This window comes from Tamandua tetradactyla, chromosome 14 (assembly GCF_023851605.1).
Source record: "Tamandua tetradactyla isolate mTamTet1 chromosome 14, mTamTet1.pri, whole genome shotgun sequence".
NCBI classification, from domain to species: Eukaryota; Metazoa; Chordata; class Mammalia; order Pilosa; family Myrmecophagidae; genus Tamandua; species Tamandua tetradactyla.
Window position 1 is genome coordinate 59,174,541 of NC_135340.1, and position 24,527 is coordinate 59,199,067.

At 36.2% G+C, this 24,527-nt stretch overlaps 1 protein-coding gene across 1 annotated transcript in view; it reads left to right on the forward strand.

Annotated features, from left to right (window-relative positions):
- The window catches only part of TERB2 (telomere repeat binding bouquet formation protein 2), a 41,239-nt gene extending 16,974 nt beyond the window's left edge, over nucleotides 1-24,265 (forward strand). The window contains exons 6-7 of the mRNA XM_077126635.1: nucleotides 16,467-16,555; nucleotides 23,741-24,265. Of these exons, the coding sequence (XP_076982750.1) occupies nucleotides 16,467-16,555; nucleotides 23,741-23,883 (232 nt within the window). The 3' untranslated portion in view covers nucleotides 23,884-24,265. The remainder of the gene's footprint in view (nucleotides 1-16,466; nucleotides 16,556-23,740) is intronic.
- The last annotated feature ends 262 nt before the right edge of the window (nucleotides 24,266-24,527 follow it).

The following is a 24,527-nucleotide window of genomic DNA, read 5'->3' on the forward strand; positions in this document are numbered from 1 at the left end:
CCTCCTTTCCCCTTCTCTTCTCCTTCTGGGACACCCACAACACGTATATTCATGCACTTCATATTGTCTTTCAATTCCCTGAGTCCCTGCTCATATTTTCCCATTGTTTTTCCTATAGTTTCTGTTTCTTGTCGGATTTCAGATGTTCCATCCTCCAGTTTTGAAATCCTATGTTCTGTCTCTCAAAATCTACCATTGTAGGTTTCCATTGTTTTTTTCATCTCTTCTTCTGTGTCTTTCATTCCCAAAAGCTCTGTGATTTGTTTTTTCAGACTTTCAGTTTCTTTTTTTTGTTCTTTCCTTGCCTTCTTTATATCCTCCCTCAATTCATTGATTTGGTTTTTGATGAGGTTTTCCATGTCTGTTCGTACATTCTGAATTAATTGTTTTAGCTCCTGTATGTCATTTGAATTGTTGGTTTGTTCCTTTGACTGGGCCATATCTTCAATTTTCCTAGTGTGATTTGTTATTTTTTGCTGGCGTCTAGGCATTTAATTACCTTAATTAGTTTATTCTGGAGATTGCTTTCACTTCTTTTATCTAGGGTTTTCTTGCTGGATGAATTTGTTGTCTATCTGTTCTTTGACATTCCGTTCAGCTTTATCTGGACCTTTAGCTTAAGTTTTGTTTAACAGAGGAGAATTTTTCAGTTCTTGTTTTCTTGTTTCTTGCCCTGCTTGTGTGGTGCCTTTCCCCCCACACACACTTAGGAGGGTCTACTTAGATATTATATACCCCAGCCAGATTTTCCCATACCAAACTGGCCTACTATCAGGAGGAGAGAGTTACCTGCGTTGGTTTTCCCTGAGGGTGAAACCCAGCAGGTTGAAAGACTTTCCTGTGAAGTCTCTGGACTCTGTTTTTCTTATCCTGCCCAGTATGTGGCGCTTGTCTGACTGCAGGTCCCACCAGCATAAGATGATGTGGTACCTTTATCTTTGGCAGACTCTCCCTGCTGGGGGCATGGTGGAGACAGAGGAGAGGTTGTAGGCTGGTTTTAATGGCTTCAAATTACCAAGCCCTGGTGTCTGAATTCCTTGATGGAGGGATTCCACCTGGGTGAGGCTTCACCCCACCCCTGGGGAAGGCACAGGCTCCAGATAAGCCCCAAAGAAAGCTCACTTCTGCCTATGCCTGGGGCAGTTGCAGCCTGAAAAGTCCTGCCACTGTATCCTGAGGCAGTCAAGCCTTTGTAGATACACAGCCACAAAAACCTCTGTTTCCTTCTCCCCCCCCCCCTTTTTCTGTCAGCTCTGCCCCCTTGGCGCCAGGGCAAAAATGAGCAACCTCTGCCTTGATCAGGTTCACCTAAGTTGGGGGCCTATTTTTAGTAGTCAGAATTTGTTAATTAGTTCCACAATTGGCGTTTGATTGTGCCCAGTCCCTGCTGCTGGTGAAGTCCTTTCCTTTCCCCTCTGGGAAGTTGCCTGTGGGATAGGGGTGCTGGCTGCTGCAGCTTTGGGAACTCACAGTTCTGGGGGGTGCTCACAGCCGGTCCAGCTGGTCCAGACTGGGGTACGCTGTGTATCTGGTCACTGACGTGGTCCCAGGAGCTGTTCTGTACTGTTTCTGGTTATTTAGTAGTTGTTCTGGAGGACAAACTAAAATGCGCATGTTGTTAAGCCGCCATCTTGACCCAGAAGCCGTGTGTAATTTTTTTAATGTGCTGCTGGATTCAATTTGCAAGAATGTTGTTGAGGATTTTTGTATCTATATTCATTAGAGATTGGTCTATAGTTTTCTTTTCTTGTAATATCTTTGGCTTTGGTATGAGGGTGATGTTGGCTTCGTAGAATGAATTAGGTAGCTTTCCCTCTTCAATTTTTTTTTGTTTGGCAGAATTCACATGTAAAGCCATCTGGTCCTGGACTTTTCTTTTTTGGGAGCTTTTTAATGACATTGAATTTCTTTACTTGTGATTGGTTTGTTGAGGTTGTCTATTTCTTTTTGAGTCAAAGTTGGTTGTTCATGCCTTTCTAGGAAGTTGTCCATTTCGTCTATGTTGTCTAGCTTATTAGCATAAGGTGTTCATAGTATCCTCTCATTACTTCCTTTATTTCTGTGGGGTCAGTGGTTATGTCTCCTCTTCCATTTCTGATATTATTTATTCTTCTTTTTGTCAATCTTGCTAAGGGTCCATCAATCTTACTGATTTTCTCATAGAACCAACTTCCGGTTTTGTTGATTTTCTTGATTGCTTTCATGTTCTCAATTTCATTTATTTCTGCTCTGATCTTCATTATTTCTTTCATTTTCCTTGCTTTGGGGTTAATTTGCTGTTCTTTCTCTAATTCTTCAAGAGGAGAGTAAATTCCTCGATTTTTGCTCTTTCTTCTTTTTTGATATAGGTATTTTGGGGCAATAAATTTCCCTCTTAGCACTGCCTTTGCTGCATTCCATAAATTTGGATATGTTGCATTTTCATTTCATTTGCCTCAAGAAATTTACTGATTTCTCTTGTAATTTCTTCCTTGACTCACCGGTTGTTTAAGATTTTGAATTGAGCCTCCATATATTTGAATTTTCTGGCACTCTGCCTGTTACTGATTTCCAGCTTCATTCCTTTATGATCTGAGAAAGTGTTTTGTATGATTTCAATCTTTTTAAATTTGTTGAGACTTGCTTTGTGACCCAGCATATGGTCTATCCTTGAGAATGATCCATGAGCACTTGAGAAAAAATGTGTATCCTGCTGCTGTGGGGTGTAATGTTCTATATATGTCTGTTAAGTCTAGCTCATTTATTGTATTATTCAAATTCTCTGTTTCTTCATTGATCCTCTGTTTAGATGTTCTGTCCATTGATGAGAGTGGGGAATTGAAGTCTCCAACTATTATGGTAGATGTGTGTATTTCTCTTTTCAGTGTTTGCCTCATGTATTTTGGAGCATTCTGGCTTGATGCATAAATATTTATGATTGTTATGCCTTCCTGTTGAATTGTTCCTTTTATTAATACATAGTGTCCTTCTTTGTCTCTTTTAACTGTTTCACATTTGAAGTCTAATTTGTTGGATAGTAGTATAGCTACTCCTGCTCTTTTCTGATTATTTGCATGAAATATCTTTTCACAACCTTTCACTTTCAACCTATGTTTATCCTTGGGTCTAAGATACATTTCCTGTAGACAGCATATAGATGGGTCCTGTTTTTCAATCCATTCTGCCAATCTATGTCTTTTGATTAATGAGTTTAATCCATTAACATTTAGTGTTACTACTGTATGGGCAGTGCTTTCTTCTACCATTTTGACTTTGGGATTTTATATGTCATATCTAATTTTCCTTCTTTTTACCTTTACTGATAGTCTTCATTAATATACTGTTCCTCACACCTCTCTCTCCTGTCTTTTCTTATCTATCTCTAATGCTTCCTTTAGTAAAAATTTCTTAAACAGTGGTCTCTTGGTCACAAATTCTCTCATTGATTTTTTGTCTGCAAATGTTTTAATTTCCCCCTCATTTTTGAAGGACAGTTTTTCTGGATATAGAATTCTTGCTTTGCAGTTTTTCTCTTTTATTACCTTAAATATATTATCCCACTGTCTTCTCGCCTCCATGGTTTCTGCCGAGAAATCTATGCATATCCTTATTGGGCTTCCCTTGTATGTGATGAATTGTTTTCTTCTTGCTGCTTTCAAGATTCTCTGTTTCTCTTTGACATCTGACATTCTGATTAGTAAGTTTGTTGCAGTACGTCTATTTGGATCTGTTCTATTTGGGATACGCTGCACTTCTTGGATCTGTAATTTTAAGTCTTTCATGAGTTGGGAAATTTCAGTGATAATTTCCTCCATTAGTTTTCCTTCTCCTTTCCCCTTCTGTTCTTCTTCTGGGACACTGTTCTAGTTTGCTAGCTGCTGGAATGCAATATACCAGAAACGGAATGGCTTTAAAAAGGGGAATTTAATGAGTTGCTAATTTACAGTTCTAAGGCCGAGAAAATGTCCTGATTAAAACAAGTCTAAAGAAATGTCCAATCAAAGGCATCTAGGGAAAGATACCTTGGTTCAAGAAGGCCGATGAAGTTCAGGGTTTCTCTCTCAAGTGAGAAGGCACATGACAAACACAGTCAGGGCTTCTCTCTCAGCTGAAAGGGCACATGGCGAACATGGCATCATCTGCTAGCTTTCTCTCCTGGCTTCCTGTTTCATGAAGCTCCCTGGGAGGCATCTTCCTTCTTCATCTCCAAAGGTCGCTGGCTGGTGGACTCTCTGCTTTGTAGTGTTGCTCTCTCTGAATCTCTAATTCTCCAAAATGTTTCCTCTTTTATAGGACTTCAGAAACTAATCAAGACCCACTCAAATGGGTGGAGACATGTCATCCCTAATCCAGTTTAACAACCATTCTTAACTAAGTCACATCAACCAGGGAGATGATCTCATTACAGTTTCAAATCTACAGTATTGAATAGGGATTATTCTACCTTATGAAATGGGACTTCTATTAAAACATGGCTTTTCTTAGGGGGCACACTTCCTTTCAAACCAGCACAGACACCCACAACATGTATATTCATGCACTTCATGTTGTCATTCAATTCCCTGAATCCCTGCTCATATTTTTCCATTCTTTTCCCTATATTTACTTTTACTTGTCGGATTTCAGATGTCCCATCCTTCAGCTAACTAATCCAATCTTCTTCCTCTTGAAATCTGACATTGTAGGTTTCCATTGTTTTCTTCATCTCTTCTACTGTGCCTTGCATTCCTATAAGTTCTGTGATTTGTTTTTTCAGACTTTTGATTTCTTCTTTTTGTTCATTCCTTGCCTTCTTTATATCCTCCCTCAATTCATTGCTTTGATTTTTGATGAGCTTTTCCATGTCTGTTCAAACATTCTGAATTAATTGTTTCAACTCCTGTATCTCATTTGAATTGTTGGTTTGTTCCTTTGGCTGGGCCATTTCTTCAATTTTCCTAGTATGATTCGTTATTTTTTTACTGGCGTCTAGGCATTTAATTACCTTAATTAATTTATTTTAGAGATTGTTTTCACTTTTTTTTTCCCTAGGATTTTCTTGCTGAATGACTATGTTGTCTCTCTGTTCTTTGACATTCAATTCAGCTTATCCTAGTCCTCTAGCTTGGGTTTTGTTTAATAGATCAGAATTTTTCAGTCCTGTTTTTCTGTTTCTTGCCCTGCCTGTATGGTTCCTTTCCCTCACCCCTTAGGAGGGTCTACTTAGGTATTATAGACCCCGGTCAGATTTTCCCAGACCAAACTGGTCTCCTGTCAGGAGGAAAGAGTCACCCACATCAGTTTTCCCTGAGGGTGAGACCCAGCAGATTAAAAGACTTTCTTGTGAAATCTCTGGACTTTGTGTTTTTACTATCCTGCCCAGTATGTGGCACTTTTCTGCCTGCAAGTCCCACCAACATAAGGTGATGTGGTATCTTTAACTCCAGCTGATTCTCCCTGCTGGGGGCTGGTGGAGACAGAAGAGAGGTTGTAGGCTGGCTTTAATCCTTCCCTTTTCAGACCCTGTGGTCTGAATTCCTTGAGGGAGGGATTCCACCTGAGCTGGGCCCCACCCCTCTCCTGGGGAAGGCACAGGCTCCAGACAAGCTCAATTCTGCCTATGCCTGGGGCAGTGGAGCCCAAGAAGGCTTGCAGCTGTACCCAGAAAGTAATCAAGCTGTAGAAACACAGCCACGAAAGAGAAAAAGAAAAATCCTTTTCAGAGCAGGACCCTGTTCCTCGGGTTTACCAATCAAGAGCTTAAGTTGGTACGTTGCTCTGTGTATCTCCAGGTCCTATGTGCTCCCTCCTTTCCTGCAGGGCCCAGATCTTTTCAGCTCCAAAACACCTGTTTTTTGTTTTTTGTTTTTTTTTCTTTTTCTGTCAGCCCTGCCCCCTCTGCGCCGGGGCAAAAATCAGAGACCTTTGCTTTTGCTCAAGGTTCAGCTGAGCTGGGGGCCTATTTTTAGTAGTCAGAATTTGTTAATTAATTCCACAATGAGTTTTGTTGTGCTCAGCCCCTGCTACCAGTAAAGTCCCTTTCCTTTCCCCTCTGGCAAGCAGCCTGTGGGGGAGGGGTGCTGGTTGCCGTGGCTTGGGGAACCCAAGGTTCTGGGGGGGCTCTCAGCCAGTCCAGCTGGTCCAGACTGCAGTACGCTGTGTGTCTGGTCACTGACATGGCCCCAGCAGTTGTTCTGTACTGTTCCTGGCTATTTACCAGCTGCTCTGGAGGACGAACTAAATCCCACACCTTGCTAAGCTGCCATCTTGCTCCCTGATCATTCCATTCTGATTATATATAATCAGTAATTCACAATATTATCACATAGTTGTATATTCATCATCATGATGATTTCTTAGAACATTTGCATCAATTCAGAAAAAGAAATAAAAAGAAAACAGAAAAAAATTCATGCATTGATTAGATGGTTTCCATGGAGATGCATCTCCATCCATTCAAGGTGGAGTTGCTTACTGGAGCCCTTTAAGAGAGAACCATTCTGGAAAAAGTTTTAGAGCCACGAGAGCCCATGCAACCAGAGACCTTTGGAGATGTAGGAAAAAAATGCCCCTGGGGGAGCTTCATGAAGCAAGAAGCCTGAAGAGAAAGCTAGCAGATGCTGCCAGTTCACCATGTGCCTTTCCAGTTGAAAGAGAAACCTTGAACTTCATCGGCCTTCTTGAACCAAGGCATCTTTCCCTGGATGCCTTAAATTGGACATTTCTATAACCTTGCCTTTTAATTTGGATATTTTCACAGCCTTAGGACTGTGAACTTGTAACCAAATAAATTCCCCTTTTTTTAAAAGCCATTCTGTTTATGCTATATTGCATTCTGGCAGCTTACCAACTAGAACAACCCTAAAAGTAAAAGGGCTCATGGGGAAAATAGAGGCAGACCTTACAGTCCTTAAACACCTTTGCAAACTGAACATTAACAAAAGCAATAACAATTCTTGTAAAAAATACTAACAAAAATTTTAAAAGATGTTAAAATTATCAATAAATAGAATACACGACAGCAAAAGTGAGAGGTAGCTAGGTGGAAAGAGGGTAAGGAAAGTTTGAGGTAATTGAGTTATGGAGATCTAAAGCAAAATGCACTAAGTGGTGAAAACCAGACGATAAGTAATTCCAAGACACAGCAGGAGGCCACGCTAAAGCAAGTTAAGAACCTGGGTGATCGGGCATCACATACAGACTATTCTTCCACAACAGCTTGCTCCATTCAGACATGTTAATATACTTTAGTTTAGCTGCTAATACCTATTGTTCACAGTATTATGCTAGCAAAAATCATATATGGATTATAATGTCCATACTATACTGACATCATTTGCCAATTGTATATGAGTAAATATGTATTGCAAAAAAAAATGTGCATTGTAGCAGAATAGAATATTTGTATAAAATACAGAAGAAACGGGAAAAGTCTGAATGTCTCCCTGGTTAATACTTTCCTAACAGAACTCCCGGTTTTTAATGTCCAAACTTGATAAAAAGGTGTAACAACAACAACGCTTTTTGGCCAATGTTCAAAAACTCAATACACTATTTGAACAAAATGTTGTGTGATAAGAAGTGGAGTTACCTTCCTAATACAGGTGACATAACATCAGAATCATATGCAGAGGTTTTGAAAAACATGCTGAATATCGATTTAGGGAATGTGCATTTTGGATATTGCTAGTACTAAGAGAGGAATCACAGCACTAGTGCACCCAACTATTTTAACAACTGTATCTGCTGTTTGGTGATCAGAAAGACATGCTTTCAACATTTTACATTGTAACATGACAGTTTGTTACTTATATACAGGTGTTTCACTGTGTTTTCATTGCATTTTAGGAAATTGGTTGAGGGATTGAGATTAATGTATAACATAATTTTTCTATTTATAATAATAGTAATAAGCTCCTTGTTAGCATTTTTGTGTGGACCACCTGATTTTCGTAAAGAGATTACTGATATTAAATAGTCATTTTCTGGGGGATTAGGAAACGTATCAAAGCATATAATGCCTGAGCTGGGGTCTAAAAATTCATAGATATTTGCCAGGCAGACACATATAGAGTGGGGTGGCTATTACAGGCAAACTAGAAAACATGGACAGAAAAAGCATAGAGTAGTGAAAGAATGTTCTTAGAACAATAAAAAGTTCAATTTTTCTAAGATGTAATATGATAGGATAGAAAGCCAAGCATGTTCATTCACACTTTGTGTTTCATAAAGTTAACTCTCATGGCCATTTTAAGGGAATGCCTGAGGGAGTAGAGACTAGAAGTGCTGGTTGAGATTATTTAGTTGAAAAAGAGTTGATGGGATTTGGGAAAACAAGTTGAATTTTAGAACTGATTAGGAGATTTAATTGATAACATTTGGTTAGTGGGGGTTAGGCAGAGAGAAAGAAAAAGAAAAGTCTAGGATAACTCCTTTCTTTTCTGCTTTAGAAAAGCAGATAGATAATGGTATTATTACTAACTGAGGTAGAGAACACAGATGTGCTGGGGGCGGGGATGGGGAGATGGTGAATTCAATTTTGAATATATTGAGTTTGAAGTTATAATTTTAAAGAATAAGTAATCCTTCGTATGAAATGCATCCTTAAACCCTTCTTGTAAGTCATTGTCTCATCCATAGATCCTTCACTCAGCAAGCAGTGTTTTGGGTCATATGTTTCCAGCCCTGCCCTAGTAGCCCTGCATTGGACCGAGGGAAGTAACAGAGCAGTAGCAACCTGCCCAGTCAGCTGTCTCACGAGCTGTAGCTTGGATGATCTGCCTTGAATAGACGAGTTGAACTAATTCTTTCAAGAGTTATACAAAGAAACATGAAAAGAATTTTCAGTTACTGTTGGGAGTAGAGACAGAGTTAATCAAATCTGCATGTAAACTAAAGTTAAGAGGGAAAAAATGTAGGAAACAAAGGAAGCTTGTTGATAAAAGAGAATGGAAAATATGTGTAAAGAGAAGCAGAAGTCAGGCAACCCATGATCAAAAAGGAGAGAGAGACCTTGTGTCTTAGACCAGTCCATGTATATTCTTTCTTAAACACTGAATTAGTTTCTTCTGTTAACTTGAGTAGGTCTGTCTTTTACAACCACAAGAGTCTAATACAGAACACATCCCAATTCATGTTGCTGCTGCTTTTATTCTCATACTATTTGTTATTTAATTTACAAGGGTATGAAGTTAAATGGAAGAAGAAAAGAACCGTTAATTTATTTAAGATCCCAATGGATCTGTACTGCCAAAAAAAATTCATTGGTGTTAACCATTCACATTTTTTATTAGGTATTTTAAAGGTTTGATTGGATTGCAGGTTGATAACACAAAGTTATCAGAGGAACATAGAACTCTGAATTTTTTAAATGGTACAACTATTTGAAAAGAATAAAAACTATAAAAGCTTTGTGTTTTTTACTCAATTTAACTTCTGGAAATCTATCTCAAGGATATATCTTTAAAATAAGAAAAAGCTAAAGAAAGATGCTAATTAGTATTCCTTACAATGATTATTTATAATAATGAATGAGTAAAAACAGCTAAATAGATTATAGTACAACATCTGGATGAAATATTGTTCAGCCATTAAAATTGCTTATGTTAAATGGATAAGAACAAAAATAACTAAGAATTTGAATGCTATGTGCCAGGCATTGTGCCAAATGCATTACATAGATTTATCTCATTTACTTTTCAATCTTCCTATGTAATTGATATTGTTGTCATTATCACCATCCTCATTTTACAGAAAAAAATGAGGTCTAGGATTAGAAAGGTTAAGTAATTTGCCCAAAGTCATATAAAAATTTATATGTAAACGTTTTAGTAAAAAGAAGCAAGATTTGAAGTCAGTCAAATTCCAGAGCCCAAGCATTTAACTAGTGTGCTTACTATCCTTGGAGAAAGAAAACAAGAATTTTAGGTTTATTATGATTATAGTTACATAACTTTAAATATATATATATATATATTGAATAGGAATGAAATATATGAAGTATTAGTTGTAATTTTATTAGAATTGAAAGTTATGAGTCATTTCCCACTTTTTTCCAAATCGTTTATAATGTAGTTGCTTTCATTAAAAAGAAAACAAGCATGAACTTGCTATGTGTTAGGGCTAATCTATGAGAGGCCTCTCATTGCAGGCTTATTTATTATCTAGTCCTAATTCCATATTTCCTAGTTCAGTGATTTTCAAATGTTCATAGGGAACATTAGCTATTCAAAAGTGTGGACCAAGGTATTGAGCTGCTGAAATAAAAATAATCAAATAGTTGTCTTTCTTCAATATAAAAATTTTGGGGTTTTATTTATATCTTTGGTATATACCACATGGTTTGTTATAATTTGATGTATATTGTTATCTTATTTAGCACAAAATTGTATATTTAGTTATTATAAGTTTAAGAAGCCATGGTTTTGTGACTTATAGATACCACTTGATAACGTTTGAAAATCCAGTCTAGTTCTTTGGGATCCCCATGTATAGCATTCCTTTAAACTTAATTGTTTGTTTTTTTTGTTATAATAAACTAGTAGGGAGAGTATAGAAGAAGATCATGAATATAGTCTTAAGAGATTAATAGAAGAATAGTTATTCTAAGTGACTTTATGAGAGAAGATTGTTGTGTAGAAAATAAAAAGTAACTTCCAGTGACTCACTTAGCTAGAAAAGATATCAGAGATGTAAATTATTTAGGAAATGGTTGCCCTGACTTGGCAGGTGAACTCACTGCCCTCTCCCCTGTGTGGGACATGACTCCCAGGGCTGTAAGTCAGCTTGGTAACATGGGACATGACTGGGAATGAGCCAGGACCCAGCATCATGGAGCTGAGAAAGCCTTCTTGATCAAAAGGGAGAAGAGAGAAAGGAGACAAAATAAAGTTTCAGTGGTTAAGAGATTTCAAACAGAGTCAAGATGTTATCCTGGAGGTTATCCCTATGCATTGTATAGATATCCCTTTTTAGTTTACAGTGTATTGGAGTGGCTAGAGGGAAGCATCTGAACCTGTTGAACTGTATTCCAGTAGCCTTGATTCTTAAAGATGATTGTATAACTAAATAGCTTTTATAATGTGACTGTGTGATTGTGAAAATCTTGTGGCTGACACTCCCTTTATCTAGGATATGGACAGATGAGTAAAAAAATAAGGACAAAATAAATAAATAATTGGGGGGGTAAGAAAAATTGGGTATATTGCAGTACTACTGGCCATTGAGAGGGAGGGGTAAGGGATATGGGATGTATGGGTTTTTTCTTTTTATTTCTTTTTCTAGAGTGATGCATATGTTCTAAAAATGATCATAGTGATGAACACACAACCATGTGAACACACGACTTTGGATGGACTGTATGGTGCATGAAGATAGCTCAATAAAAATATTTTAAAAAATGGTTGCCCTGAAAAACAGACACCATAAAGAAAAAGTTGGATAAATGTGACTACCAGAAATACTTAAAACTTGTACGTGGCAAAAAAAAAATCCACAAAAATCGTAAATCAGGTGAAAAGAAAATATAAACCTGGAAATGGTTAACAAAATCTAAGTTCTTTAATATAAAAAGTGGTCTTACAAATCTGGTAAACATACCTACAATCCAATCACTTACAAAAATGGACAAAGGGTATCAATAGACCCTTTAGGTAGGTGTCTACCTAAAACCTTTTCGTTGTGTAGCCACCAGAGGGTGCAGTGCATACATGGATAAAATAAATGGACCGAACCGAGAATTTATTCTGTTGGCATACTTTTACGTGATAGCGCTGGTGATATTGAACACTTACTAAGTAGTGAACTAGTTATTGAACACTTGCTAAATATCAGACACTTGTGGGCTAAGTACTTCACATCCAGTACTTCATTTGATTCTCAAACCCTATTTGATAGATATTATCCTCATTTCACAATTGAGGAAGCAGGTCCAGAGAGTTAAAGAATTTGCCCAGTATTATTTGAGTAGTGGCGCTGAACTTTAACCCAAGTCTAGCTGATCTGCCATTCACAATCATAATCATTATGCTCTTTTCCCTTCCCAGTAAATTCCCAAAATCTTCTGAAAATTGCGTAATTTTTTTCTTGTTTTAAATTACTTTATTATCATAAATACATGTGATTTTTCAAAATGGAAAATACAGGAAAAAGATGGAGTTAACATTACAAGAAACCCACCACTCAGAGTTAATCATTGTCAACATTAGTACATTTTTCTCCAGTTTTACACAAATATGCACATATAAAAGAGTTGGGGTGAAACTACATATAATGCTGCTCTTGATTTTCCATGTAGTATTTTATGGTCAGGTCCCCAGGTTGAAAACCTCTATTTGATATTATGATTTGTCATGAGTGTGTATCATATTTTATCTTATTGTTTATTTAACCATCTTCCTTTTTTATTGTATGTTTTAATCATATCATTTTTAAATATTGAAAATATTGCTTCTTCCTTTTCCATGTATATTGCCTCCCTTTTTTTCATCTCTCATTGCTTGGCCAGAACCCTTAAAACCATGAAAAATAATAATAATAATGATGATGATGATGATGACATGATGATAGCTTTCCTTGTTTAGTCCCTGATATCCATGGGGATACTATGTTGCTTTACTTGTAGGATCTTACCCTAAATGAGCGGTAGTTTCTCTTGGAAGAGTTTAAATGAAATTTAATTTTTAGAAATTGGTAATAAATCCTTTGCTATCATTCAGCATGATTTTAGACTTTTAGAGAAAAAAATAAATTTCATGAAGAATTCAATTTTTTATTTTGAAGTTTTTATTTTCATGCAATTGTGTTATAATATACTATCAATTATCTATTGTTATATGTAGCCTAAATATAGTAGAATTGTTACTTTGCACAGTCATAAAATAGGATATTCTAGTTGAAAACTGCTTGTCTTCTTAAAAATTATGACAATTAAATTACACAACCAAGGGCAGGTCACGGTGGCTCAGCAGGCAAGAACGCTTGCCTGCCATGCCAGAGGACCCGGATTTGCTTCCTGGTGCCTGCCCATGTAAAAAAAAAAAAAAAAAATTACACAACCAATTTCAGCATTATTCTATTTTTAATAATTCAGAGTGACTTCAGAATCTTATTATGCCTCATGTTTTTTTCCAGACATTATTTATTATTTGCTATGGTAAGATATGGCAGTACCAGTTAATAGAGTTCCAATTGTTTGAGCACTGAATAACAAAAAAGACTATGATCATTTAAAATAGATTATACTATTTCTCCTCTTGGTACACTCACACACACACACACACATATATATACTAATTAAATAGTATTTTAAATTATTGCATGAGAGTGTGAACATAGCTTTGAATTATATATTTGAATGTGGTTAAATTAAAAGGGAAATTTTGGGTTGTATAAATGGTACTAAAATTTTTTAAAAATCCCTGGACTGCACAATACAATGAATCCCAAGTTAAATCTTGGATTATAGTTAATAATGCAATTGTAAAAATGTTCTATCATCAATTGCAACAAATGTACCACACAAATGCAAAGTGTTAATAATAGGGTGATAAAGGGTAACCCTGTTGTTAATGCATGATTTTTTGTAAATCCACAACTTCTCTAATAAAAATAAATAAATAGGGTGAGCTACGGTGGCTCAGTGGCAGAGTTCTTGCCTGCCATGCCAGAGACCCGGGTTCAATTTCCGGTGCCTGCCCATGCAAATAAATAAATACATGAAAGCTATTATTGTAATTTCAGGGATATTAAGAAAAAGATCCAGGCCCCTATATGCTCAATAAATATTTGTTTTGTGAAGTGGCCAAGAAAACAAAAATTATCTGTATGAGCCCTTGTATTACTTAGAAGCACAAAAGAAGTTCACACTTAACATTTTCCCTCAATTAAAATGATGTCTGTTGGTGCAAATGTTCTAAGAAATGATCATGACGATGAATATGCAACTATGTGATGATATTGAGAATTACTGATTATATATGTAGAACGGAATGATTATATATTAAGAATAGTTGTGTTCCTCTGTTGTCATATTTTTTTAAGTTAAAATTAATTAAAAAATGAGGGGGGAATTAAAACATTTTCAGACAAAAAATCACTGAGAGAATTTGTGACCAAGAGACCAGCTCTGCAAGAAATACTAAAGGGAACACTAGAGACCGATACAAAGACAGAAGAGTGTAGAAAGGAAGACTATGAGTAAAGATAAAAAGAAGGAAAATTAGATATGACATATAAAATCCAGAAGGCAAAATAGTAGAAGAAAGTACTACCCATGCAGTAATAACACTGAATGTTAATGGATTAAACTCTCCAATCAAAAGACATAGTCTGGCAGAATGGATTAAAAAACAGGACCCATCTATATGCTGTCTCTACTCAAAGGACATGAGGCCAAGGGCACAAATGGACATTTACACACCAATGTTTATAGCAGCATTATTAACAATTACCAAGAGATGGAAACAGCCAAAATGTCCATCAACAGACAGTTGGCTAAACTGTGACATTTACATAAGGTGGAATATTATGCAGCTGTAAGACAGAATAAACTTATGGAGTATGTAACAACATGAATGGACCTTAAGGACATTATGCTGAGTGTGATTAGCCAGAAACAAAAGGACAAATACTGTATGATCTCACTGATATGAACTGACATTAGTGAATAAACTTGGAATATTTCCTTGGTAACAGAGACCTTCAGGAGATAGAAATAAGGTAAGATATTGGGTAATTGGAGCTGAAGGGATACAGATTGTGCAACAGGACTGAATATAAAAACTCAGGAATGGACAGCACGATATTACCTAACTGTAATGCAATTATGTTAAAACACTGAATGAAGCTGCATACAAGAATGATAGAGGGAGGAGGCTGGGGCACAAATGAAATCACAAAGAAAGATAGACAATAAAGATTGAGATGGTGTAATCTAGGAATGCCTAGAGTGTATAATGATAGTGACTAAATGTACAAATTTAAAAAATGTTTTTGCATGAGGAAGAACAAAAGAATGTCATTACTGCAGTGTGCTGAAAATAGATGGTACTTAATATTTTAAAATTTAAACTAATGTGTGAGACTAAAGCAAAAAAATGTTTATTCGGTACAAATCTATACTTCGACTAGTGCATCTCCTAATATGACTTATGTGGATAGTTGATTGAACACCTTAAGTACATGGAACTTTGTATAGGACATGGGATTTTGTTGGTTTGTCCAGGTGATGCCCTGATGAATCCCAGAGTGATTTGATCAGTGAGTGGAAAAGTATTTGCAAAGTCCCCTTCGGGGAATGGTGAGAACGGGGGAAAACTCAACTTCCCCAAGTTGAATTCTTGATATTCTCACAAGCAGCGTGGACAACCAAAGCTATAGGCTGAGCCCCCAATCTTGGGGTTTGTTCATATGAAACTTAACTCCACAGGGAATAGGTCAAGTCTACTTAAAATTAAGCCTAAGAGTCACCCCCAAGAGAACCTCTTTTGTTGCTCAGATGTGGCCTCTCTCTCCAGCCAACACAGCAAGCAGACTCACCACCCTCCCCCGTCTACGTGGGACATGACTACCAGGGGTGTGGATCTTCCTGGAAGCGTGGGACAGAAATCCCAGAATGAGCTGAGATGCAGCATCAAGGGATTGAGAAAAACTCTAGAATGAGCTGAGACCCAGCATCAAGGGATTGAGAAAATCCTCTCGACCAAAAGGGGGGAAGAGTGAAATGAGACAAAGTGTCAATGGCTGAGAGATTCCAAACAGAGTTGAGAGGTTATCCTGGAGGTTATTCTTATGCATTAAGTAGATATCACCTTGTTATCCAAGATGTAATGGAGAGGCTGGAGGGAACTGCCTGAAAATGTAGAGCTGTGTTCCAGTAGCCATTTTTCTTGATGATGATCGTATAATGATATAGCTCTCACAATGTGACTGTGTGATTGTGAAAACCTTGTGTCTGATGCTCTTTTTATCTACCTTGTCAACAGATGAGAGGAACATATGGAATAAAAATGAATAATAAGGGGAACAAGTGTTAACATAGATTTAGTTTGAAATGCTAGTGATCAATGAAAGGGATCAGTAAGGGGTATGGCATGTAAAATTTTTTTTTCTGTTTGTTATATTTTTCTGTTGTCTTTTTATTTCTTTTTCTGAATTGATGCTAATGTTCTGGGAAATTATCATGATGATGAATATGCAACTATGTGATGATATTGTGAATTGCTGAGTGTATGTGTTGGGAATGTTTGTGTTTCTGGTAATTTTTTTTAATTAATAAAAAATTTTAAAAACTAAGATAAAAAAGAATAAAATAGTGAATCTCATTAAAAAAACAGAATCTTTAAAAAAAGAAGTCTGATCAAATAGCAATTAAATTACCTAATAACATAACTAAATTATATATTGTGTGAAATAATTTCTCATTTGTAAAACAAGTTTATTTAAAAAAATATTAGAAAAATAATTTTAAAAGATATAAATGTTAACTTTCAGTATGTTTCATTTTACAGCACAGAAAAACATTTTATGAAGACTCCAGTTGTAGAAAAACAGATGTATTTACCTCTTCAAAGTTATCCAGTGAACAACATGGTAACAGGTAATTTAAAATAAAATTCAGAGTAAACTCAGTGTTTGAGTTACCTAGTTGCTAAAACAAATACCATACAGTGGGTTGGCTTAAACAAGGGAATTTATCAGCTCAGTTTTGAGGGTGGGAGAAGTCCAAAATTAAGGCTTCGGCAAGGCAATGCTTTCTTTCCAAAGACTGTGGCATTCTGCGTCCAGGTGCCAATGATCCCTGGTCCTTGGCTTTTCTGTCACTTGGCAACACATGTGGTAATGTCTTCTCCATTGTCCTCCAGGTTCTTTTTGCTTCCAATTTCTTGCTTCTCCTATGGCTTTCTCTTTGTGGCCTTCTCTGTCAAGTCTCCAGTAATAGGATTAAGACCCAACCTGATTATGTTGGCCACACCTTAATTAAAAATAACCTCATTGAAAGGTCCTATTTATGACAGATTCATACCCATAAGAATACATTAAGATTAAGAATATATTTTACTGGAGTACTTAACTCCAAACTACCAGGTTCAAGTAGGGAAAAACTAGGGAATACAGTGTAGAATAAAGCTGTTGGTATATATTACATCAAATGCCTAACAAGTAGAGCTCCCTCTATTACACATGATAACAGAGGAGACTCATTTATATGTTCACTAAATTAATCTGCATAATTGACCTAAAGATAGCTCCATAATTTCTGCATAAAAACAATGGTTGGGCCACAGTGGCTCAGCAGGCAAGAAGACCCAGGTTCGATTCCCGGTGCCTGCCCATGCAAAAAAAAAAAAAAAAAACAAAAACAATGGTCAAAAAAAAAAAAAGAAAGAAAAAATCAATGGTCTATAAATAGGATGAACATGCATCCCTGTTTGCCTGAGATGTTTCCAGTTTATGTCTGTTGCCCTGGCATCTATTTTTACTCTCAAGTATCCCAATTTGGAATATAAATTATATGGGCAACCCCAATCAGTCTTCTTCAAGAATCTAATGAAGCACAGGCCCCTTTCCCTAATATGCATGTACTCACATCCACCACCACCCCCACATTATACTTTAAAAACTCAAAAACTTTACATATCATTTAAAGGGGCTCATGATGCTCAGAAGCCCATTCATGTATCCATGGACTCTAGGTGTGTTTCCTACCGTGGTGCCCTACACGAAGAGAAGACAGCTAACTGAGGCTGGCATTGAGGGGTTGGAACCAAAAGAACCAATTGAAAAGTGCTGTACAAAATAGATATTTGCGTACATCGATCTGAGTAGTACCCAGTAAGGTAGCAATGTTAGAAATATAACTTTTTAAAACCTTGTTTTTAAAATATAGCAATTTTTAAAGTATTGCTTTTTTTAAAAATTCATTTAAAAATCATTTGTGTAGATAGCATTGTTTCTTCATTTAGCAGTGTCAAAACTACCCTTTGCAATTAGTCTACAAATTCCTATGTCTTCTTTCATATTGCTAAACCTTCTATCTCTTAAAACCACTTGTTTTATTGTTTTCTTGTTGTTCATAAAAGTAATGAAAAATAGCCTCTGTAAAAGCACTTTAAAAAGAACTTTTCATGTGTAGTTTTGGGCTGAGACATGGAGAAATCAAAGAAAACTGCTATACAAGTATAATAATAGAAAAATCAGCCCTGAAATTCTCAGAACATTTGTGGACTGCAAAAAATAATGAACTAAGTAGAAGTACTTAAGTCCTAAGATTGGGAGTGACTGGTTGATGCCCAGGTTTGTTTTTATTTGACTAAGGTCCCTAAGCCAAAACATTCAAATAAAATATAGGTACCTTAAGTCATGGTTGTGGTATATTAGTGATATTAGATTTTGCTTTGGACATCTCCAGTGCCAGGTTCTAAGTATCTCATGTTTAATAACATTTAAAAAAATATCAACAATAAGTTTTAAATCAGCCATACAATAAAGAAATATGCTTAGATTTGGACATGCGGTAATGTAGTTCTGTGTTTTATTGCTAGGAAATAAATTGTTCAAAAAGACATAACAGTATCTATAAAAAAACCTAAAGATTATAAAAATCATCATTGGTCAGAATTTTTTAAGTATGATTTTAGCCTATGGCTGATTTTATGGATAGAATGAAAGTAAAACTTTCTGATTTTTCATTTGCTCAAAAAGAATATTATTTTCTTTCCTTACACTTCCTCGTTAAATATTTTGATAGCATATTTTTGGAAGAAAGCCTCATTTGTGTTTGATTGTGATGTGATATGACAAGTACCTCTCTTTTACCACACGCATCTGCTTGTACAGACAGGAATAATTTCTTGTTGGGAAAAATCAGCTTTTATTAATTAAATATTTAGTAAGAGTTCTAATTTGAGTTGCAGTTTCAAATTTTTGTGACTGTAACTTGACTGTCTCTTCCTCAAAATGGGTTGGGTTAAGCTCAAAAACTGTTAAATTTCTGATAATACAATTAATTGAGTTTTTTGGCTATAGTAAATACAAGTTGGAGCTATGCCCTAGGTTCCTCAGTCTTGACACTATTTGTATTTGGGCGAGATATTTCTTTGTTGGGGGATCAATTCTATGCATTATGGGATGTTTAACAGCATTTTTTGGCCTGTCTACTAGAAGCCGGTAGCACACCCCCAGTTCTCACATCCAAAATTGGCTCCAGGCATTGCCAAATATCCCTTAAAATATCAAGATTTTTTTAGTTTGTGTTTTTGCTTTTGACTGGAATTAAATCTCTGTATGATATTTGCTGGTTATCACTCGTGAGAAGAAGTTCTGATTGTCAGATATGTGTGTGACTAATAAAAATAGGAAAACAATTATAAATAATTGTAAATATCTTATAGGCAAAAATGTTCAAACTTAAGCGTTCTGGTAATGAAAAGTTCTATAAACCTACAACTTATCTAATTAAAATAATAATCATAATTTAATTTTTTAAAACCATAATGCTAAGTGAAAGAAACCAGACACAAAGTACTAGTTATTGTACACTTCCATTTATATAAAATGTAAATATCAATAAACCTATAGAGACAGAAATAGATTAGTGGTTATGTAGGGCTAGAGAAGGATGGAGGAATTGAAGGGTGACTGGTAAGGGGTGGGGGTGGGGTTCTTTTTGGAGTAATGAAATGTTCTAAAATTGATTGCAATAATGAATGCATAACTGTGAATACACTAAAAGCCATTGATTGTACACTTTGGATGGATTGTGTGGTATGCAAATATATATCAATAAAATCACTTAAAAATAGTTGGGGGACCTATAATAGATAACTGTATTAGTTATCTATGGCTTTGTAACAAAATGCTCCAAAACTTATCAGCATAAAACAACAAATATTTTTTATTTCACAGTTTCTCAGGGTCCAGAATCCAGTAACATCTTCACTGGGTTGTTCTGTCTCAAAGTATCTTGTGAGTTTACTGTCAAGTGGTCAGCCAAGGCTGTAGTCATTTCAAGACACAATTGGGGCTGGAAAATCCACTTCAAACCTCATCCATATGGTTGTTGGCAGGCGTTGGTTCCTTGCTGTTTTTTTGGCAAAAGGCTCCAATTCTTCATTAAGTCGGCCTCTCTATAAGAGCTGCTTATAATATAGTATCTTGTTTTCCCCAGATCTAGAAATCCAAAATAGAGCATGCTCAAAACAGAAGCTATAGTCTTTGTTCATATCCTAATTTTAGGAGTGTCATGCCATCACCTCTGCCATGTACTGTTGGGCATACAGACCAACACAAGTACGACATGGGAGGGGACACGCGAGTGTCTGAATACCCGGGGCAGGACTCAATTAGGGGTCATCTGGGAGACGGAGCTACCACAGACATCTGTGGGATTGTCTGCCAGGAATGCCTTTTTTAGGAACTCCCCGTTCTTCCTCTCCAGTTCATCTGGAACAGACTTTTGTAAAGCATGAGCTTTCCCATCCCCCCTCTGGGAATTGTTGTTCTGGGAATAAATACCTGATTTGAACTGGACTAATCACAACTCATTCTCTGGATTTTTAAACATAGAACCTATAAGTCTAGTCGTTCTTGTACATGTAACTATAGCTCTAAGATATGAAACCTGAGAGCCAGCAGTGGTCATGTTTTCTACCATGAAAAGAGAACCAAGTTGCCTCAAGAGTGGAAAATGAAGCTAACATGTAGAGAAGAACTTGAGAACAGTTAGAGAACTATGATAGCTAGTTCTTGTTACTTCTGAGGATGGTCAATAAGTCTGCTTTCCTTGCAGTTTCGTTGATGTGGCAACATTCTTCCATTAAATTCCCCTTTTGTTTAAGCTAGTTCTGTTGCATCACACTGAACCAGCAGCAGGAACTAGCTCAAAAGAAGAAATAGGAGGAGGACCCAGATGGGGCTGCCCCAGACTACCCTACAGTGGGGCTGGTTGCAATTCCAAAGAAAGAGGCTGTGGTAGTCTGAAGCTGTTATGTATCCCCAGAAAAGGCTGTATTCTTTTAACCCATTCCTGTGAGTGCAGACCTTTTGTAGGTGGAAGCTTTGGATTAGGTTATTTCAGTTGAGGAGATCCCCAGAGAGGGTCCTAATCCTTTTGCTGGAGTCCTTTATAAGAGATGAAAGTGAGAGAAGTTCATGGAAAAATCCCCAGATAAGCTGAGAGACAAGTTCATGGAAAAAATCCCAGATACACTGAGAGATAGAAGCTGAGAGAGGAAGCCACTGAAACCAGAAACTGAAAGCAATGAACCCGGGAGGGAAGGACCAGCAGGTGCTGGCTATGTGCTTTCCCATGTGACAGAAGTAGCCTGGATGCTGGCAGTCCTTTCTTCAGAGAAGGTATCGTCCTACTGATGCCTTGATTTGGACATTTTCATGGTCTTAGAACTGTAAATTTGTAAGCTAATACATTCCCATTGTAAAGGCCAACCCATTTCTGGTATATTACATTCTGGTGGCTGTAGCAAACCAAAACAGAGGCATTAACCACCAGTGTGATCAGCACAAAACATTTATTAAGGAAACTTACTTACAGAGGATGCTGCAGCTACTTCACAAAGGACAGTGAGATGGCAAGAAGTTCACTTGAATATGTCTGCCTCTATGACTCTACAGGTTATATATGCCTGGAAAACAGAAGTGGCAAAATGCCATGGGCTTGTGTGTAAAAAGCATCTTGTTATGTGCTCTTTTCTCAAAACAAGGTGCACTCAGGGTGAGCAGTGTTCAAGGTTATAGCAGGCAAAACTCAACATGCTTCCAGAGAGTTACTTCCAGCTTGGGTTTGCTGATTGGCGGGGGGGCAGGGAGGGGCAGGCCAATTCTTGGTCAGGTAGGAAATGCTGTACATATCACACAAGTTTAAATTGCATTCCTGTCCATTTCAACCTAAAGTATAACTATTTCAAAATCACTACACTAACCCATTTCTGACACTACACATACCCTACTCTTCTTTCACTTGTAGGGATATTTTTATTAATGTAGTGGTATTTTTTTATTCCTGTCCTCACACGTATCTTTAGAAACTTCTTGATAATGTAAAAAATGAGCAAACACAAACTGTTTCCAATATTTGAGCCTGCATGATCCTACACTAAATAAAGAAACAAGTCTGTTGGTGAGAAGGTAAGATTTATTGTGAATGCACACACAAGGAACTGAAGGAAATCTTTCTAAGACCAGTTCAAAATGAGAAAGGGGACTTGGGCTTTTATAACACAAGGAGACAAATACATAGCAAGGGTCCAGAGGAAAACAGAAAATATGAAAGAAAAAAACTGAGTAATGATTACAGGATTCATTAAAAATAAGTAATGTTTGCCTGCTTTATTCTTGTTTGGTCGGCAATTCTGTTAATTTATAGGTCCTCCTCTCTTTGCTGACCATTTAGGCTCAGAGTTTTGTCCTTTAAGGCAGGAAGGTGCAGATTTATTAGTCCATATGGTGTTTCTGGTGCCATTCCATCCTGCTTTAGGATGTTATCTCATTCTTGCAAGTAAAGCTGAAAAGTTCTGGGTAATGTAAGTAGGGAAAGACTGTAAACTTTTGAGATTAGATCAACAGCAAGCTATTTCAACAAGGGCTTTGAATCAAACCTGCTTGAGTGGAGATGTTATCATAAATATTTTCTAGCTATCAAAGTCCATACTTAGCATTTTACATATAGAGGACTATATTGCGCATCTTTCCAACTAAGTAGCTATCATGCTGCCGATGTATATGTGCATTTAACTAAACAATATTTTTCTATATTAGTTTATTTTATCCAGAAACGTAGTCATTAAGTAAAGATTATGAACTCATATGGAATATAGTGATTCTCTAAAGAAAAAAGATCCTCTTAAGATTATGATTAAAATATCTTTAAAGATAATCAATTTTATATGATTAGATTCACATTAATTAACTACAAATTTATTATTAAAAACAAACTATATACATAGATATCCTGTTGAACTTGATGGTAGATTTGTTCTAAATTCAATCATCCTTGAGTGCTATCAGAATTTCTTTCATACAGTATTTATTTTAAATTAGATTTCACTTTTAGTATAAACTACAAACACTTTACACGTAAAATATAATCATTCAAAGAGTAAACAATTGCTATCAAATTAATATTGCTTAAAGTTATTAAATCCTTAAACTCTCCCCATTCTAGGTGTTCCTTTTGATATTCATATTTACTTTGTGTTATTAATGATTTAAAAATTCCTCATGCTCTTTGTTGACTAAACAGTAATATTGATTTTCTGTATTTTATTAAAGAATGTTATCTCTGTGTTAGCAGTGCAGCAAAGTGTTGTTTACTCTTCTAGGGAAGATGAGTTTGTGCTCTTAATAGCTTATTGTATAGATAGTTCTATGTGATTACACCCTATGCCAGACACACTTTTTAGTCTTTATGGTTTAGACACTTTCAGGTTTCATCCCCAACCTGGATATCACACTCTAATGGTTCAAGTGTTAATCTTATATCTGTGTGTAAAAAGGTGGGTGGAGTGGAGGCATTCCCTGATATTAATTGAGCTTCATGGATGATACATAGTACAGGGGAGTTTACCTGTGATCTACTTCTTTTCCCTGTCTTAAATATGATAGTAATGCTTAATAAAAAAGAGAAAAAAATGTCTTATCACTGGTATTATTTCTTCTTTTAATTCCTTTTTAAAAAATATTCTTTAGAAACTGAACTCTAATAATCAGAGACACTGAAAAACAGATAGTGTGATAGACTTTCAAATATATATATTTTATTTTGTAGGTTATATATCAATTGATGCCATGAAGAAATTCCTTGGGGAGCTACATGACTTCATTCCTGGAAGCTCAGGATATTTGGCATACCATGTTCAAAATGAAATTAACATATCTTCTATAAAAAACAATTTGAAGAGGAAATATTAAATTAAATTATCCTTATATCTGGGCACTTGTTTTCTATAGAACATTATCAAAGATGTGCATAATATAAAATGTTCCCCTGGGTGGGCCATGGTGGCTCAGCAGGCAAAGTTCTCGTCTGCCATGCTGGAGACCTGGGTTTGATTCCTGGTGCCTGACCATGCCAAAAAAAGAAAAAAAAAAGTTCCCCTTTGAGACTGGTGGATAGGGAAAAGGGAAATAATTATTCTCTTTCTTCCTCAAACTGCATCTTTAGGAAATTCAGAATAAATTTGGCACTGTGTTTTGACATTTGATGTGGACTTTCCCCTAGTGTAATATTATATTCACAAATTCTGTATGTACAGTTTATGGAGTACTTGTTATTGAAACATGCTTCATAAAAAATCTCTCTCACTCTCTTTTTCTACCTCTTTCCTTCTGTTAAATGCTCTTTTGGTTTTGACATTCTACTAATTATATATTCTTTATAGATTCAGTGCTGTGAATGCTAAGTTTTATGATCTTTATCACCTTATTTCAATTTTGTAAATTTTGGAATGCTATAGTTGACTTCTGAATTACTGACTTAAAAATATAGAGTGATTTTTTTCTGTATTAAATTTGAGAGGCAAAACATTCTAATTACTCAAACTTCATGTGTAGGT